At 39.7% G+C, this 20052-nt stretch overlaps 1 protein-coding gene across 9 annotated transcripts in view; it reads right to left on the bottom strand.

Moving 5' to 3' along the window:
- Positions 1-18484, bottom strand: part of MMAA (metabolism of cobalamin associated A) — a 29589-nt gene extending 11105 nt beyond the window's left edge. Inside the window, exons 1-12 of one of the 9 annotated variants that reach the window (XR_008466827.1) lie at positions 18241-18350; positions 17040-17515; positions 15902-16024; positions 14308-14478; positions 13904-13989; positions 13139-13288; positions 11492-11579; positions 9571-9662; positions 8342-8429; positions 3592-3668; positions 2419-2555; positions 1496-1621 (exon numbers count right to left, since the gene is read on the bottom strand). Coding sequence is in view for 7 of the 9 variants with exons in the window: in XM_054204208.1 (XP_054060183.1) it covers positions 11292-11579; positions 13139-13288; positions 13904-13989; positions 14308-14478; positions 15902-16024; positions 17040-17515; positions 18241-18281 (1335 nt within the window). In the remaining 2 variants the exon portion in view is untranslated. Of the gene's footprint in view, positions 1-1495; positions 1622-2418; positions 2556-3591; positions 3669-6744; positions 8430-9079; positions 9663-11215; positions 11580-13138; positions 13289-13903; positions 13990-14307; positions 14479-15901; positions 16025-17039; positions 17516-18240 lie in introns of those variants that run through there. The other 8 variants (XR_008466828.1, XM_054204213.1, XM_054204210.1 and 5 more) reach the window with 8 other exon arrangements.
- Between the last annotated feature and the right edge of the window lie 1568 nt (positions 18485-20052).

Here is a 20052-nt window from a genome sequence, read left to right as displayed (position 1 = left end):
TGGCATTCCCAATGCCCACAACAATAGATCCAATTACTTCAACCAACAAGCATTAAAAAGCAAATGCAGCACACAATGCTCCTATTGCTTTGTTAATTCAAATACATATATCTGCAGATATGAAGATGAGAGAACAGCACCCTTGCCGTTTCTGCATGCTGTACATGCTCTCCTTTCTTAACTTTCCTTATACATTTTGTTTTCCACTTTTTTTTTTCCCCTCCCTGGTGTTTGCCTGTTTGGAAACACTTCACCCAAACTCAAACCAAAACAGGGCTGAATAAATTGATTCGCTGTTTCTTTTGTCAACATTGCTCTTCCCACCATTATTCACTGCAATTTTTCAAACTTGGCTAAGAAAAAAATACCACTTTGTTCTTTCAATTGCAGATGCATAGATCTGCAAATGCATAGCTCAGTAAATAAATAATCTCAAGCCTCATACTTACTACTCAGTGACTATTTTGAATTTGCTAAGTAACCTAGCAGTTCAAATAATTCATTTGGAGGAAAAATAAGAAACAGAAGCCTTCAGTAAGTACACTGCTGAAGCCAGTAAGTTCAAAGGGGATCAATAGCATTTTATAAAAGGCACATTAAAAAAAAATATACAAAATCCAGCAATACCTACCAGATACCCCAGCCCCAGGGACATTTGAGGAATGGCTGTGACCAAATCTCAATGAAAACCCCTTCACAACTATTCAGTGTCATCTCCTCTGTCCCTCTGGGTGGGGATGGGATTTGCCTTCCTCACAGAAAGGCCTAAAGACCATCACAAATCTGGCGCCTCTGTGGGCTCCCATGCTTGCACCTCAGCTCCTGCGCTGCCCAGATATGCTAGCGCTGGCTCTGTCTTGCACAACACAGGGAAAATGCTGCCACCAAAACCCTCTGTCACCTCTGTCTTCTCCCCAGGCAGAGAAAGGTCTGCTCAACGGCTTCAAAGTGGCAGAGGAAAGCGCCCCAACTGCTGGCCACGGGCCCACCAACAGGAACCGATCGCAGTAGAGGACCTGTACTGAAAGGTGAGTTGAATATGCAGTTTAATGTGACTGTTAACGGGGAGGCTATTTATGCCTGCTTTGTAGATGTCCCTATTTTCTTTAAATAAAGTTGTGTTAGAAGAGCCAAAACAAAAATACCTATCAAGAATATAGTAGACAAAACTAACTGTGGAAGTGATACTGCCCCAGAAAAATGTGATGTAGCCAATTTTGCAGGGTTGCTAATTGTGTATTATTAAGGACATCATACAGTGACCTATTAATACATCTAGAGCCCTCTGTCGCCCTATTATCAATAACAAACGGGAACCTTCTGTACTATTTTGGGAAATGACCTTTCTCCACAGCATTGTAGTGTAGCACGAGCCAGGAGCCTCCCGAGCTGTAACTCCAGCTCCACCACTGACTTGCTGTGTGACGAGGAAAAGTCGCTTTAACCTCTCAGGGGCTGTTTCTTTTTCTGTAAAGTTGTAGTGACACTCGCCTACCTCTCAACTTGGCGGAGTGCTTCGCTCAGTTCAGATCTTTGAGCAGAGCTTCGAGGATGCAAAACGCCAGGTCAGCACGACACACTGCTGCGGCTGCTTAAGGACTTTAACACGGTAGAAATTCAGCTGCAGCAGGAAGAACACATTGCACAGAGCTACAAGATTCCCTTTTCACAGGTGAGAAGTGATAACCACTAGCTTTAGGCTGCAAGTCACCACCTAGTAACATTTAACTTGTCAGTGATTTCAGCTACAGAGTTTCTCAACACACAGGAAAGAAAAGCTCGGTACTTGTTCCCACCTACATGCCAGCAGAATTTGGGGTAATGTTAACAACTCACATAATGGCAAAGGATACACCTAAAATAACAGCGTGCAGAGACCATAGGGTGAAAATTACTGGGACAAGCAGAACGCTCAGTGGATACTCAGTTTATGCAGTCTGGTACATTTCAAAGGTCAAAAAAAATAGTTGGGTTATAGGAAGTTACAGAGATTAAAAAAATAGAGCAGAGACTGTAACAACACCATCTCTTTCTCTCTCTCTAAATAAATAAAAGTCATGGCTACATGAAGTCATTCTGAAAACATGAATTATTTAATTTGCTTTGGTGGAATATTCCCAGGCTTAACCCCCTTCAAATTGTGGTAAAAGGTGGGAAACAATCTGATCCATTTACAAACTACGAGAACGTGCATAAGCCCACAAATAAACCTACAGAAAGGCTGTACTCCCAACTTAGAAAAATCCAATCACTTAACTCTTTTCCAAGGGGCAGAGGTCAACATCTCACTTGATTTTCAACATCTCACTTCTCTCCTGCCTCACTACAAAAGAAAAGGCTAGATACTGATATGGTATTTGAGAGCTGTCTAATAACTGCTTTTCATAATTTCACCAACAGATTCCAAATAAAACTTACTTTGTCGCTTGAATCCCATCCCGCTGGAGGAAATTCCATTTCAATTCCTTTGTAATTGACAGCACAACTCAAATTCCTAAATCTGCATCCTCAGTTCTTCAGAAATAAAGAGACTTTCACAGCGTGGAAAATTTAACCTGAAAGCCACAACACCACACCCATATTTACGTGAGAAAGTTCACAGGGTGAACACTGTTCTTTCATCACGGTGATCCTCAAATGCCCTCAAGAACTCCTTAGCTATTATTTAAAAGCACTTTGTTTTACAGACAGATAGACAGCAATATATTTGACACAGATGTTTAAACATTACATGATTGAAGTTTTATAAGAATTAAATTATAGTAGTTATTGAAAACCATGTTTGAATTTAATATTTAATATGTCTCTACTGACAGATTGCATTTAGTGATCTAAATGCGATCTAGTGATTAACAGTGCCCAGAGACAGTTTATCCATGTTCTCCAGATTGAACTTTGGCAAAATTTTAGACCCAGGATATGGATCCATGGGTATACAGAAAACAAAGGACAGGAATATGCATCACTTAGCAAGTGGTTGGGTATAACACTTAGGAAACAAAGGGGGGGGGCAGCATTTTCTCTCCTGGGCAGAAAGCTTTGAGTTGTGTGGAACACCCTGACGTGAACATACAGGCCCAGATGGTCACTTTTGCTTCCACAACGTATTCATGCTACATTTTGGAATTAATTTTCTTTCACCCGACAACTTCATGAAAAAAAGTTTACATTTTATCAGCAGCCCAAGATCAGTGGGTCAAGAAATTAGGCAAGCTGCTAAGAGAGCCTTTTACCAGCTTATTAAAGCATACCCTCAGCCGGGGCAAACGCATTTCTAAGGTATTTTGACCCCGTGGGGGAGCCGGGGACCTGGGAGGCGGAGGAGAGCAGGGAAGGGCTGAGCGCTGCCATACGGCACCATCTAAGGGCTGTCTATAGGTACTGCAACCGGAGGCAAGGACGGCAGCTGCCCCCAGCCAGCTCTCGGGCCCCCGGGCGCATTCACTGCACTCCCGGCGGCGGCGGCAGAACAAAACCTCCGAAGCAACTTTTTCTCTGTGAATCACTGTCACTCTTTCATCCAAAATCATCTAGCAAATGAAGCTACGGAGAAGTTGGCTGAGGAATAATATTCAGCATAAGGAGATTTACCTTTGTGGTTTGTAGCAATTTGTTTCTCTCCGTCGAAATTTCTTGGTATGCAAACAAGGTGGTTTATTACAAAAACTCTAGATTAAGCACAGGAAGAGAGAAAATTTTATGTCTTTTGGATTTAGAAACTAAAAAACAAGAGTAGCCTTAATTCTATCCGGCTTGCGCAATATTTAAATCTCTATTTCAGTTTTTCAATGCAAATTTATTTTTCTTCGTAAGTTATACAAGTCTTGTTTGTAAAAATCTTTTCTTTTGGGGTGATTTTGTGATGCAAGCTACATAAGGAAATACCATACCAACCTGTGGATCCACTTAGTCCAGCCTCAATCTCAAGCAGCAGCCAATAAAGAAAAAAAAAATAAAAAGAAACCAAAACTATTCAAACTGTCCCACAGAAATGTCCTTGCATTTCACATGCTCACTAAGGGATACATGTTCAAAATGCTAGATGAGAGCTATCTGGACTAGATTCATTTACAGGATCTGTGCATGTCTCCAGAGCAACATTTCCTAAGATGAAAGAGCTGGCAGTGGACCAAACAAGATTATTTTAATTATTCCAGTTTCCCTCTGAAATTTCCTGTCTCATTGCATATGAAATTTACTAGCCCAGAAATGGAAAAATGACTCGCCTAATGGGACAAAACTCAGGTGACCTGTATTCTAGGACCCCTATTCAATCACACTTAGGCACGTGCTCAAACGCCGTCCCTTACCTGATGTCAGGGTATGGAGAAAGAGTAGCATTTCTGGTATGAGCAAGTGCACAGCAAGGAACTGTGTGTGGTGGGAACGGGTGTGTGGAGCAGAATCTGCAGCTACACTGAAAGCCACGTGCATCCTGCAAGACATGAAACCGGGCCTTCCCTATTCAACACATCATGATTCAGAACAAGTGATTAATCTTAGTACAGAAATAAAATATTCGGTGGCTTTTAGTTGTGCTAGTGCTGTCCAGTGGGCACGGTCTGCCCAGTTGCTGCAGATGTGGAAATGACAGCACTGAAGAGTCTCACTGTAAAGACACTTTCATTTATAAGGGAATGCCACATTCCGATGGATAGCTAAAAGGAAAGGTGAGGGATGCCAATATTTTAATTACCTAAAGTTTCAAACATTAATGTTCAAATCTACTCAGGTTCTATTGCCACTGCACACAGAAAGAACAAGTCAGGTATTCTGCATCACACCACTCAAACAACAAAAAAGTTTTTTGCTTTTACTGAAACTGTTTTCAAAAGCTTACTGATTTTGACTTAAGTTCCTTCTTCTCCTGTAAATCAAGTGAAGAATGTGACTCCAGCTACTTGTTTTGAATTCTGCAGGGATCAAATATTATCAGCTGTTGTTCACTGCAGACAGACAAATCATATTCACAGCTCACAAAAAAAAAAAAAAAAAGAATCCTGTTTCCGTAAACAAAATTTGCTCAGCAAGCAAAGGCATGGAAAGTCATTCCTCTTAGTCTCAGACAGCTGTCAGGATTTCCAGGTAGATCACTTTGTTAAGATTTGTGCATAAAAAATATTTGCAATGTAATTCACGTTCCAGTGTGCTGTTTATTTTACTTGATTGAGCTCTGCCAGCTACCATATGCTTACCATGCTTTTGACGTGACACATAGGACAGAAACCAGTTTCTCGTGTGGCTGTCTTTTCTGGAATGATTATCCAATCTCAATTGTGCAATTACAGCAATATTAGTCCTCTCCATGAATTTTATGAGACTGCAGAGTTTCTCTTTGAACTTCAGATGAGAAGGGACACCAGAGGATAACAGGTTTGTGAAACACATGCTGACCTTTTAGTATGTTGACCTGTACTGCTGTTAACAGCTATCAACAAATCCTGAAGCGCTGATAGAGGGGAGAAGGCAGTAGTGGAGGTGAGAAGGAGGGAAAGGAGAAAACCAGCAGACTGACAAGGCATTATTTTCCACCCAATGTCCATAAGCTTACCGATGTCTCAGGATCATGACATTTTTGGCAGAAAAAGTATACGAATACTTAGCTGTTTCTTACTTAGACCTAGAAGTAAAAGACAAGCATCTGAGTAACGGTAAAAGCTCCTAGTCTAAGCTTCTGACATCATAAGGCACATTACCTGTTGCGGTTTATGATGTCACTAAAGATCCCTTGTCTGGACTAACAATTTACAGTTCAGAAGTAAAGTGAAACAAGTAACTTACTCTTTGCACTTATTTTACAGGCTTTGCCAGATTTGATCATATTTAAAATAAAGGGGGGGAGGGGGGGAACTGTCATTATATCTACATTCAGTGCAGACCCCTACTAAACATTTTCTTTTCAAACACATTTAATATTCCTTCTAATTCAGTTTGCGAAATCCCTCCTAGATAACCAGGAAATTCTTAGCATCCTAATTTTCCTTTCCTCTACGGATTATTTTGCCTACTCCAAAATACTGGGAAAGCTTCTCTAAGAATAATCCTTACTGTGATGGCTGAATTCTGTTTCTCCTGTCATGAGAGGACGGTCTGACATCACAGCCTGGGAACAAGCTCAGGTCCTTTTCCGCACAAACAGCAGGACACATCTTAGCACCGTTGGCTTGTCTCTAAACTTCCCATCCTCCACACCTGGCTACGATGGTGCCTGCTTTCTTCTAAGACTTGATGAGAGAAAGACCAAAGGCCAAAGGTAACGAAGGGGTCAAGAAGAGACGGTTTGCCACAGGTGCTGCTAACAGACACTGAACAACAGTTTTGCACGACTTCAGAAATCCTTGTCTTCTGCTCGTGAGCTCTGTCCAAGCCTGGGTTCACCAAGGTCACAGGAAAATAAAAGGTTGCACTTTTGTTGATTAACGCTGCTAAGCAACAAGTCATAAGAACTAACATTACTCTTGTCTTCCGCTGGTTGCAATTAGAAAACTACAAGCAGGATCTTTGTGTCATAGATTCAGGGCGGACAGAAACCTTTAGCAGCGTGACTTTGCAATGCTACGAGCCACACAATCAATGGGAGCATCTTCTCATTATACGCACATCACGCGTCCCCAGCCATTGCAGTTTGCCACAGTGCAGGTCAGCTCAGCCATCCGAAGTTGTAATAGTCTTTAGTTTATAATCTTTAGGTTATAACAGTCACTTTCAATAGAAGAAACAAAGCAAAAATATTGTTAATGCCTGACTGACCTTATGGATATTTCAGAAATTTAAAGAGCTGTATAACTAAACTAAAGCTTTCTTGCACTACTCTACCAGTGAAAGAGATCTAAACATAAGAGAAAATGAAGACATAGTAACTAACGTACAGCAGGAACTCACTTTGCCATAGTATTTTAAGGAAAAACACAGGAATCTCATCATCCATTCTGAAAAGTGAAGCTTTTGACTTGTTACAAGTGAACGATCATTTATTCAAACTACAAGGATTTCTAGCTTTTCCTCACTTAGAACACAACTCTTCCAAAGTTCCACCTAGTTCCAAAGGACAAGTGTCTGCATTAGACTAGTGCCCCACAACATACAAATCCAAAAGGGAAACCTCACACAAGCAAACACTGTGGATCACAAGTTTCTGCAGCTTGCCAGTGAACTGTCCAAGATAATTCTTATGCTCCCATGGAAGAAAACAAGAGAAAAATAGACATTCTTCTTGCTGCTCCACAACGTACCTTCTCCATAGACTACCACGAATGTCAGCTCCTCTTTTTCTTGTTTGTTCACCAGCAGAACCATACCCTGGTATGGCAGCAGGGAACAGAATATGCCTACCGCACTTCCATTCTAAATACGTACTGTAATTGCTTATGAGGTTTTAGTTTTGAAATTTGTATTCTCAATCCACAAATTGTGTTAATGTTCTAATACAGGGTGGGTGGGTTATTTTTAAATAAACTGGAAGGAATATGACCACGGAGTATCAGAGCTAGGATTTGGAAGAGGAACCCCTGTTGTTAGTCAACCTGTGTACTGCTGATTGCCCAAATCATAAGTTCCAAGGGAATACACTGATTTTTCTTTAAATACGTATTTTATCAACTTCTGTTTGATCATTCTTCAAATGATATCTGTTTTGGAATAGTCCAGCAGGAATAGTTACGGAAGGACTAAGGTCTGTAAAAATGTTTCTCATTTTAACTCACAGATAATGTTACTTCTTGACTGTGCATCCAAGGGGGAAGCAACAGAGCACCCCGAGCAAGGAAAACTAAAGGGGAAATAAGTATGTTTACACCAGTCAGCAGTACAGAGCAAGTCAATGAGTCTTGTCACATTAAGGCAGAAAATTTTAGGAGGGAACTGCATAAGGTTAAAAAAACAAACACAAAAAACACCAACCCAAAACTAGCTCATTAATATTCTTTAGCTCAATCTCCATCCCCAAAAATCTCGAGACAAATCTCAAGACATATCTCAAGACAAATAGACACCCAACACACTGCAGATTTCACGAATAAAGAAACAATATACACGAGGATAACATAAATACTGCACAAGCATGCATAACAGGAAGTAATGCATTTACAAAAGGCAAGGGCAGATTAGATATCAAGGCAAAGTTTTCTACTACTTAAAGCAGGACATCACAACAGAACAGTAGTCAAGAAGGGGTCACTGGGTCCTGTCACTGAAAACAGAGAGATTAGATATGAAAGGAATAAGTCACACTGAGAGCATGAACTTGCTAAGAGCATTTTTTCAACCTTAAATAACATGGCCGTAAATATATATGGGGCTCAGAGTAAAGACTACTGAACTGTAACCCTTACACTCTACTGACCTGTTTCAGAGGCCTGGGTAAATCACTTGATCTCACCACGCTTGTTTTTCCAGCTGTGAAACACCAGCAACAGCTATTACACAGGGACCTGGGGAAAAGTTTCACACTTACATGCAAGTGCAAGACTTCGTAGGACACGAGTTTGTGTATCTGAAAAGTTTTCTCCTTACCTCCCACATCAATTTGTCTAGCCACAAACTTAATCTTGTAATTATTTTCTCATAAAGTTATATTATTTTCTCATTCTGTTCTGCAGTAGCTGTGGTTTTAAATGTTAACATGAGAGCAACTTAACAACTCTAGCAACTATGAATATGTCAACATCCTACTCAACAGATTTGTTTACTATCTTTTTTCAGAAGCCCATTTACTTGAACGACAATATTCTAATGCATTTCACCCCACTTAATCCCACAGAGATAGAAATGATGAGCTGGAAATGCTCTTCCCTATCTTAGGAAACACCGAATTGTTTACTAAATTGTAGTCTACCAGCTAAAGCTACGCAACCCTTCTGAAAACAATGCATTTTTTCCCCAGCCCATGAGGACATAAACAAAACTGCACAATTAATCAAACTGCAGTTGACTCCAAAACATGCCACAGCAAAATTTTTCAAACAAAGAATTTGGTTTTCACACGTAAGGCTCAAGTCATAGTTCGCACAGTACAGCTTTTCAGTTTGATGGGGAATCACTGAAAAACAAAGCAGGGACGCTTATCTATTGTGTCATTTCTGAAGACCCTTCTCAGTATATTTCTCCATCTATTGAAGCATAAGGCACAAATGAACACATAAAGGCAGCAAATCTAATTTTTATTCAATGCTCTACTTTAAGAAGAAAATGCAGTTGAATGAAAAGTAGAACTTGCTTAAGTCATTGTACTGTCTTCTAAGAGTTCATGAGTAAACTAACGATACTTTAAAAGAAGCAACAAAACAAGAAAATAATGATGGCCCATGGCTCCAGTGGATGGATAGCTCTGCGTCCAGAAAACATCCTGAAAAACTGGTAAAACGTATTCTGCTCGAGCAGCTGTCATTTAAACAAAGTTGCAGGTTCTGTTCTACTTGCTTGACAGGGCGCGTACAACAGGCAAGGAAAACAGCAGCCCCTGACAAAAGTAATGCCAATAATAAGGGTTTGATCTAACAGATAGGCACAAATGAGGTCCCCTTAAAAACTGTCACCTGAAACAAACAGACTGTCAAAAAGTTGAGAACTCACCGATTAAAATGCTGCTGCTCTCATTAATTCATTTTCCACCTGACTCTCATTTCTTCTACTAAGTTCCATCAAAACACAGATAATTTTTAAAGCTGAAAGGATAGAAGACATTGCTTTTGGTTTGGGGCACTTCCTGTCTTATTCAACAGAGACTGTTTTTAAATAGAAAAGAAACTGTAAATGCTACATTTTTTTCACAACTCAGCATGGTCCTAATGAAGTCGCTGTGCTTCTGCCAGCCCCTAACATTCCTTCGGTTACTTCTACGTAACTGGTTGCAGCAATCTCAAATTACTCATTTGGGATGCAAAGTTTAAGAAACAGGAATAAGGGGGTAAGAGCACTGAAGCTCTGACAATTTATGAGCTGGAAACCAGCTACTTCTGCAATGTTTAATTTGCGCCGTTTTGAGAAACTAAATGAAAAAAATTCCTCAGCATTTTCAGCATTCACCTTTTCTGATAACTGCCAAATTATACCTATGCAGGAATCAAAATTCGGAAGCACAGAGGTTTATCAGGAAAAAGTAAACTTAGCTGGGAACACACTGTAACAACTGGGATGAGGGGAAGGAAGAGAAAAAAAATCACTCCAGGAAAAAAAAAAAGGAAAAAAGAAAGAGGATCCTAGTAAACCAATTCATTGCTACCCTGGAATTGTCTCAAAAATTCAGACTCAGGTTGCCAGAACTCAAATGCTGTGTGAAACACATACTTCTTAGGAAGCCAAACAGGTGAAACTGAGCTAAAATAAAAATTAAAGACACCATACCTTTTAACATATGTGTCCAGAAAATCAAGACTATAAAAATCATCACTTTTAGTGCTTTTTTTTTTTTTTGTAAAGCCAATTCATGTAAGCAACAATAGAGTCAAAAAATCTCATGCTATTTTACTGGGTTTCTGTCAGGTCTCAAAAAATCAGCTTTTTTCCATTTTATCCTTCATATTTAGTAGGTACCAGACAAGCTCTGGTACCAGAAAACCTCAAACCATTACTACTAGAGACGAATTATTCGAGTATAAAGACATTTGCTATTAAAACATCATGGATGACATTTGTCCCATTTGCTGTCTACATTTAAAAAAAGTCTAACTAAATTTTGCTTTTGTATTAAAACATCTATTTAGAAACTGGGATGGTTAAAATTCCATTTTCCTAGTGTGTAAGAACTAACTATAGCTTCCAAACAGGGACCAAATACCACTATATTCTATTTATATGCACACAATTTATTTAAACTAAGACTGTGGTCAGGTGCTGCCAGAGATTCATGCTGTCACTCAAGGTGAGGAAAAAAAAAGCAATCCATTCTGACAACAGCTGATGCTATATTAGAATGGAAAGCTGCAGTGTCAACTGCTCTAAGATGGTCCCGTAGTTGGAATAAAACTCTGCACCACAAAAAAAACTTTCTCTCCCCCCCTCCCTAAACCAGTCACATTTTGAGACAGGCATACATTTTTGACCAACAGATGTATGGTGTGTACAAATAGAAGACTTAGAAATGTATGTACTCTTTTTCAATATAGTCTTTCGTAATCTCTGAGTGTTTGGATTTGTCATGATCTTTGCACATACAGTATTTTTTTGCAGAGTACTGGATAGATATTCTATCAATGTCTGCTGTAGTAAAACATTTGAATCCACACATAGAAAAACTGTATTTAATGTTCATGTTTACATAAAGCACTTAACAAGAACAGAGAAGAATCTAATGCTTAGAGACCATCTTTGAATGCTTTCAGTAACAGGTCAGCTGCCAGCCCAGGAGACAAGACACCACTAAGAACTTTTTCTTCCAGAAGTGGAATCTTATCCTTGACTGCCAAGTGACTCCGGAAATGTTCCAACATATTTTCTTGGATGAGATTCCACATCCACACTTTCTGCTGTTTCCGTCGTTTGGCAATTAACTCACCACTTGTGAGCATGAGGTCACGAAATTCTGTCATTTTATCCCACATATCTGAGATACCTTCTCCAGTTTTGGCAGAGATGCGCATTACCTGTTGGATTCAGAACAATTTTTAAAGCCAAGTAACAACAGGGTTTGAGGGTTCAATTACTGCATCAAGTAGACTGCATGAAAATTAAGAAACGCAGAAGGCACCCTTACTTCAATACACTCACTTCATGATGCTCTAAGCAGTTTTGTGCTGGTTTCGTTTTTTTTTTTTTGAAAAAAGATCTCAAAATTGGGATTCTACCAACTATAGGTGGACCCTGAGATCCATAGCATTTGGGATAAATAGCTCTTGTCCCACTGCTTGTATGATGAGTGAGAATAATTTTTAATGAGTCTTTTAGCGAAAAGGATTCAAGTCCTTTTACTCAAGTAAAGTGTTGCTGTTTCACTTAAATGTAGAGTTAATTACATACTCTGGTAGCTACTCTTTTACGCTTAAAATATTTCAGAAATGAAGTATTTCAACTATTTTTTGCATTTGCTTTCAAGACTAGGAATTAATTTTGCCAAAAATACTTCAGGCATCCAACATGATGGAACAGTTTATTTTTTTAAAAAAGTCTGACTCTCTTTCCCCCATATAATGGACAGGATACAGCCCCTACACATCAGTATTTTCTTTCTTCAGACACTGCCATTGCTGAAAGAGACAGATTTCTTATAACCTGTTTAATTCACTGGTCTCAAGCAGTTCTTTTGGGTCACGTTTATCAAATGTGACCTCTCATCAGATCTAGAAACAAAAATTGCAAAACGATGGCTAAGCCTCAAGCAGCTCAGACAATTTAAACTTAATTCAATGGGTCAATTTTAATACCAGGGTAGAGCAAACTTCCTTTATATATAGAGGCGTATAAATAAAGGGAGAGTGTGTGTGTGTATGTGTGCTTATTTTATATACACATACTAAAAATTAGTACTGAATCTTTTCCTCAATAATTTACCATAACCATTTAATAGATGGAATATTGCATTAAAACTAAAGGCCCACAGTATGAGAATTACAATAATATAGACATTGTGTACAGAAGTAGATGAGGTTCTTGCCCAAGAACTTTTATTATGTGAGAAATTAAAAAAAAAAGTAATGCAATAAAGGAAACACATGAACAATTGGAAGAACAAAGATAATCATTGGCTTCAGAGTTATAAAAGAGGGAGAAAGAGCTTATGGGATATTTTAAGATATGCATAGTTTACAAAAAGCAAGACAAGTTTGTACCACTACTGATGTCAGTCTGCTAGTGCTGAGACTGTAGCTCAGGACAGAAATCATGGGCAACAGGACTGGCTTTGCACAGTGTTTCATGTGCCACACCTTGAGATCAGAGGTGAAACAGAAACAGCACCAACCAACCCCGTAGCTCAGTGTAAAACCGAACACCAGAACTGAATTTTTTATAAAAGAGCCCAGGGAGACTAGTAGAACTAGATGAGACTATAACACTCCTGACTCATTCAGCACTTTTTCAGTTGCAAGGTGGGGGACACAAACAAAAAACCCCACCCACCAAACAAACAAAAAAACACCCAAACACACCAACAAAACCAAAAAATCCCACGCAACTGCCCCCACAAACCATAGTGAAGTACACAAACCTTTGGTCTCCAAACCTTTGAACGCTTGCGAAGCAGCTTCATAGCACTAACATATTCAGCTTGTATTCTCCGTGCAGGTACAACTAAATCACCATCAGCTTTATTTATAGCAACTAGATCTGCCATCTCAATTATACCCCGTTTGATACCCTAAATGGAACATGGAGAGAAATTGTGAGTATCCAGAAGGACTGTGACACGCTGATTTATCACAAAAAGCAGGTCAAAATGCTTTATTAGTTTCTGGTGGCTCTTGCTGATGTTTTTGTGTGTGCGTGTGCTAGTCATACAAAAGTAGTACTAATGGTGTCTGTCATCACTAGTTATTACTCTACTTTGATATGGGAAAACTAAATATGGATATCGGGGTTTACATGATAATCTATTTCATGTGTAGAGACTTAAGTTTTAACCAAAACATGCCCAAGTTTACAAACTTATTTATATTGATTTCTGTTTTCCTATAATACAAAGCCACTCCCCAAAATCATATATAACTACTAAATAGGCCACAGTAAGTCAGAGTGTGTCAAAATTTTACATCCTAATACTTTCAAAATCACGGGGCAGGGCGAGGAGGGCAGGATATCAGATCCTAACTGTGCAGTAAGTTGATAAAGACAATGAAAAGATTTCAATAGTAGCAGTGTAATTTACAAAACACTATCAAGATGGATTTTCTGCACAGACAGATACTACATCTTAGATTTCCAAGTTTCTCTTTCTAATCCTAGGTAATACTTAATACAAGAAGGTGAAAAATACCTGTAATTCATCTCCACCCGCAGGTGGTAGCAGTAATATAAACATATCAACCATATCAGCCACAGCAAATTCTGACTGTCCCACACCTAAAAAATTAAATCCAGAGTTCACCATTTATTGCAAACTTTAAGTCACATTAATGACAGTAATTACAGCAGATCCCCATATTGCACCATGAACAAATCCCACTAACAAACAAAGACAACAGGAAACAAAACATTTTTTACAAGACACTGTTTTTACAAAACATACAGGACTAGAAAATTGACAGAATGGGCATTCATTTCCAATCAGTTACTATGTATGAAAGTGTGAGCAAAATCAAGGATGGAAGTATGCAATTAGTAACACAGCTCATTCAGATATGACAACAGGATAATTAAAAGACAACCCTAAGCACATACCTACTGTTTCCACAAGTACAACGTTGTAGCCTCCTCCTTCACACAGCAGAATGGCTTCATTTGTGGTCCTTGTTACACCTCCCAGCGTCCCTCTGGTTGGAGACGGTCTGATATATGCATTCATGTCTCTTGACAACTCAGTCATCCGTGTTTTATCACCCAATAGAGAACCTTAAATGTTTAATGTTAAATTATTTCAAACGTGCAAACTAGCCAAACTTCCCCCTCTTACTCCCAATAAATGAGTGAGAAGACAGATCTCTTGGACCAAGTCAGTCAAATTAGGATATCCCAATAATAGTTGCCCAAGACTGCTGAGGACGAGGAAGTTACTGCCTGGTTCTTCTGCCTATCAGAAGCCAGAAATGCCTCATAAGCAGACCTTACTGCTACCAAACATGAAGAATTTGTTCTAGGTCTGAACGAATTCTGCAATTCCCAAATGGCTTTTTGAGGCCTACACATAGCAGGACACACAATTAAATCTTTGCTGCTTCTGTCCAAAAGGGACAAATCTCTGCCTTATGATTCTGGTATTTGTTGATGGTGGATTTTTTGTTTTGTTTTTAAGAAAGCTGACATGCACCTCTGTCTTCCTTCTACTCATACAAACTTTAAATTGGATTCAATGAGATCTACACGTATGATGCAAATTCCAAATGATGAGAGATGCTCAATTCTTTTAACTGATGCACTCTTACCATCATAGTTTGTTATTCTATTTATGCATCTTGAATGTATACATTCAAGAATACAGTCTTTCTTAGCTTCAGGTCACTGCAAAGCTGAAGGTTTTTTTCTTTTTAAGTAGTTACACATTGCAACACCTTCTCTGACAGTGTAGAAGCTGGAAAAAGAAATGATGTTCCGGGGCAGCTGCCCATTAGAAAAAGATCAAAATCAAGGTTCTATTATTTATCTCAGAGATACATCAAGCGTGGTCAGCCTATAATTTCCCTACAATTTTTGATTTGAGTGACAGCCACACAACTTCAAAGAATTTCAATTTTTGGAAAAATAAAAAACAAAAATCATGCTACAAGTCAGACAAATGGTCAATGATACTTCATCAGGAGACGTTGAAACCAGTATAGTCAACAGAAATCCAAAAATTCCTATTGAGAAGAATTAATGAATATTCTAAAATCTAACCTGATCTACACATTCGTATTGCAGCATCCTCTAAACAGTTTTAAATTAGCATGTGCTTCCTGCCCAGTGATCAGCATTACCATTGGTCAAATTTAAGCAGAAACAAATGCCTTTCTACTCCCTTCATTCACAGGGAAATAAATAAATAAATAAATAAATAAAACTACAGAAAGAAAATTGCAGCTATCTAAACTTTCAGACAAAAAGTTGAAAAGGAACATTTGAACACTGGAAAAGAGGAAACATGACAAAATTAGGACACTGATACATATTTCCCAATTTCATATCACATGGGAGTAAAAAAATGAAAACTTAATACAATGTGTATTTCTAAAAATTTTACTTCTATAGGCCCCTAATTTTCCCTCCTTTTGGCCCAAAGAGATACTTCTAGAGTTGACAAGGAATTAGAAACCTGACTCAAACTTGAATTCACACTCACCACCACTTGTACTAGAGGAAGGGTCTACAGCCAACACAGACACTTTGTATTTTCTTTCTGTAAGCATTTTCCCAAAGCATTCTATGAAAGTTGATTTCCCAGCACCAGGAGGACCAGACAACCCTAAATAATCATATTAGGAAGAAAGAAACGTTTTGTTAATTAAATAAATGACACATTACATGAACACCAAAATCTAAGTTGATAATAATCCATGCTTTAGCACAATATCACAACAAAGGCAAATGAAAGCTATGCCACAACTGATACAGGCAACTAAGCAGTTGTAATTGACTTGAAATATACTACCTCGGTTCACCCAACACTGCAGCACTCACTTCACCACCCCTCATCCTACCCATACCAACATAACATTTGGTTTATCCAGATTTCTGCTCCTCCAAATAAATTTTTCTATACTGACTTCCACTTCAGAACTTTAAAAATGTCATATCCTAAATCTCTATTTTTCAGATTTACTATTTATAAAAGACACACTCTAAAAGCAAAAGCCCTTACCTTGAAGAGCTATTATTTCAAAAAAATTGGGCAATTTCCTTACATGTCAAAGCATGCAAACTATGATTAGCTTGTAAGCCTCCACCAGATATTTCTCACTCCCATGCCCAAGTTCTTGTTCTTACTACCTTTGTATGCATACGAGAGACAACAGTTAGACATGACATACTTTAGTTGTCCGTCTCTTCACAAGGGAAAAATATGTTATAGTTTCCAAGATAACCAGGTTCAAGTCTCCTCAGCTGCAAAGTAGGCTGCTTTAAAGTGAGGCCATGAAACAGGAAGGTACATATTTTTCCTTTTGTGGATTAATGAAGGGATTCAAGAAGCATTCAAGAAAACACCTTCTTTGGGAAAAGAACAGGTCTGCTTAACTACAGCCTTCCTTATCGAAGTGTAGATAATAGCTGTTATCAGTCTGCAAACTACCTACCTAACATTTCAACTTATAATAGTTATTTTAAAAAAACGGACAATTCTACTGGACAATAGAAGCGATCTAGATTGGTTACAAACCACAAGAAACCAGCGATCCAAGACTGCAGAACAATAGTGATAATGAAAGGTAAGGACTGTAATTCTGCCACAACAACTACTGGACAGATGTAAAAGGACTAACCCACTCTAAAGGCAAGTGGCTTTCCTTGATTTAACTTTTCTTGTTCCCTGTGGTAGGATAATACCTTCTGAAGGAGCACCTGGGCTATTTTCTTTTTCCTACTCTGAGTTGATTCTACAAGTGTAATAGCTTCTGCTAAACAGGCTCTATGACCCTGGATTAGTCCATTGTAAAGTTTGTCTACGAGTCTTTGTTCTCTGTCAGAAAGTCCCTCTATTTGCTGGTCAGGGGCCACTTGCTGACACAGCTCTCTCCTCAAACTGTTTGATGAGCACATCCATTTTGTACGATAGTGGTGCACTGGCGTAAGAGATTCCATGCACAGGAAATCTGCTCTGGAAGTGAAGCGAAAGTTTGTGAAGTAATTTCTTCTAGAGAAATAACAATGAGGGAATCTCAGCAGCAAAGAGGGGATCTTCATCTTGTTTGGAATTAAGAGTACCAGAGGTACCAATTCACTTCTGTTTGCAGACACCCTAAAGAGAAAGAAAAACATTTTTACTTTCCTTCAAAGCACTCATAAGGACTCAAATGTACAACCTATGTACACAGGCAATCATCAGTTTTATTTTATCCACACCTACTGTTTTAAACAAAAAAAGACAGTTCCCTCTTCCCATAGGGGAAAACAAAACAAAACAAAACAGAACAAAAAGAAGCTACGGAATCTGTGCTGCAGATGCCCTGTCCCTGAAGGTGTTCAAGGCCAGGCTGGATGGGGCTTTGAGCAACCTGGTCTAGAGGAAAGTGTCCCTGCCCATGGCAGGGGAGTTGGGACAGGATGACCTTTAAGGTCCCTTCTAATCCAAACCATTCTATGATTCTAATCTTCAATAGCCCAGCATCTCTTTATGGACATACTTAATAAATGAAGGTGTTATTTTTATAAGTAAGCAGCTAAATTAAAAGCACGTTTAAATAAGACAGCCTTTAAGAGCAGCCCCAGTACCTAAAAATCCAGGGCCAAACCAACCCTTGTGCTTACTGAAACTGCCATATATTCTACTTTCACAGCTGCAGGGCTTTTTTTAAAACAACTGTTCAGGATGAGGCTTTTGCACCAAAAAAAAAAAGCGGGGGGGAGGTGGTCAAGACACATGGACATTTAGAAATAAACTCAAGGAGCTGAAACGGTTGAAATCGACACGAAGCAGCAGCGCCAGGCACAACCACGGCGCTCTCCGGGCCTGCTCTGACCCACCTCCGCGCTGTGAGGCTAAAAGCCTCGAAAAGAACCGACATACGCCGCGCTCCTCCACAAAAGCCTTTCCCTTTCCCAAGCCTCTACGTAAGGGGCTCACCCCGGCTGCCAACGACGCGCTCCCGGGGCGGGGGTGGGGACAGGGACCGGGAGCCCGGAAGGCCCCAACCCCGCAGCCGCTCGGTCGCCTCAGAGCGGGGGCGACCCTTGGGGCGGCTCCTTCCCTCGCTGGCCCGCCTTCCCGCCGCCGGAAGTGACGCCATCACGCTGAGCCGGAAGCCATCTTGGGCCAAGGGACCACCTCAGCCCCGCTATTATTTTAATAACGGCGGCAACAACAACAAACAGCAGCAAAAAAACCCCCACGCCATTCTGTCGTGGTTTTCCTCACAGATCCTGCGTTTTTAGGCCACTTCGCACGCTTGTGGCCTTGTCGCAAGGACTAGATGAAGGAGCACGCACAATTTCATGTTTATTCAGCGCTGAAGAGCGGGCCATTCGGTTCTCTTTGTCCACGGTAATCTCGTGGCGTAAGAGGAATGAGATTAAATCTGGGCGGTCGGCCGTTAGGAGCAAAACTTCTGCTATTTCATGCTGTTCAGCGGCTGCAGCGCCAGTTTGATACGACCCTGAACAAGCGTGTACGTGTTTTAGGGTAGTCTTCCAACAAGAACTGGTTTCAAGACCTTGCATACCGGTGAGGTGTGGAAATCCAAATTGTTCGAGTCACTTTTCCCCCCACCCCCCCCCCTTTTCCCCCTCAACTCCGTTATTCAATGTTTGGTTTTGTCCAGTCAGAGACTATAGTCCTTGAACGTCAGATATGAGACAGGAAGACTTGCGGTTGCACTGTCAATTATATACTTCTTTCACTATTCTTCAGTATTCTGGAATAGCAATTACGCAGGTCTCCTAGAACCGACTGCTCTTTTACCATCTCTGATTTTATGTCCCTCTAACCTCATCCAAAATATTTCCTTAGGCAAAATATTTCCTTAGAAGCTGGACCGTATCTAGTGTCTCCTAATCTACATTCTGTCACATTATACATGCTCATATTTCCCCTTTGGTCTTTTAATGTACATCACCAAACATGAATTTTTTGTCTTTATTTTGGGTCAAAACACGCACAGCCCAGTGAATTTTGTTCAGGCACTGTTTTTGTCCTTTCTGATCTCCAAGATACAGAGTTCGCTTGGCTCACGTGTTCTTTTACCCGGTCGTTATTAAGTACTTCAGTAGCTTTCCACATCAACCTCTTTGTTTCTTTTTATTTATTTATTTATTTACTGGGGGGGGAGGGGGTTGTTTGTGGTGTTTTGTTTTGTTTTTTCATTTCAAATTTAAGTCATCTTCATTTTTGTCTTCTCTTTGCTGCTTTTCCCCAGGGGTGTCAGAAGAGTAAAAATGTGCTTCCTATAGTTACTTCATCACCGTCCGCAAACTTGTCCAAGATTTAAGGAAAATGATCTGATTTAACCTCCTTGCTGCAAATCTACCCCAGATGTTGAAGAAAACGGTACTGCTGGTTACTCATGAAATGGCAGTCTTCCTTCTGAGCCAATACTAAATCAAACATCCTGTAAAGTCTTAGATTGTGCCATGGAGTAAGGATGCGGGGAGGCACAAATCTTTAGACAAAATGTGCAACTGAATCCCAATCATTATAAAAATAATAGAAAAAGAGCCTTCTGTAACTTCTCACAGGAGAAACAGTATTACCATTAGCAACTTTGCCAAATTCCACCATGCAAATTTACATTCTGTCTAACTGGCTTCCCCTTGCAGTTTTAGTTGGATTCGTTCGTTCTT

The sequence above is a fragment of the Rissa tridactyla genome, chromosome 5, assembly GCF_028500815.1.
Source record: "Rissa tridactyla isolate bRisTri1 chromosome 5, bRisTri1.patW.cur.20221130, whole genome shotgun sequence".
Lineage (NCBI taxonomy): Eukaryota > Metazoa > Chordata > Aves > Charadriiformes > Laridae > Rissa > Rissa tridactyla.
The sequence above is the reverse complement of the archived record's forward strand: the minus strand, read 5'-3'. Positions and strand labels throughout refer to the sequence as shown.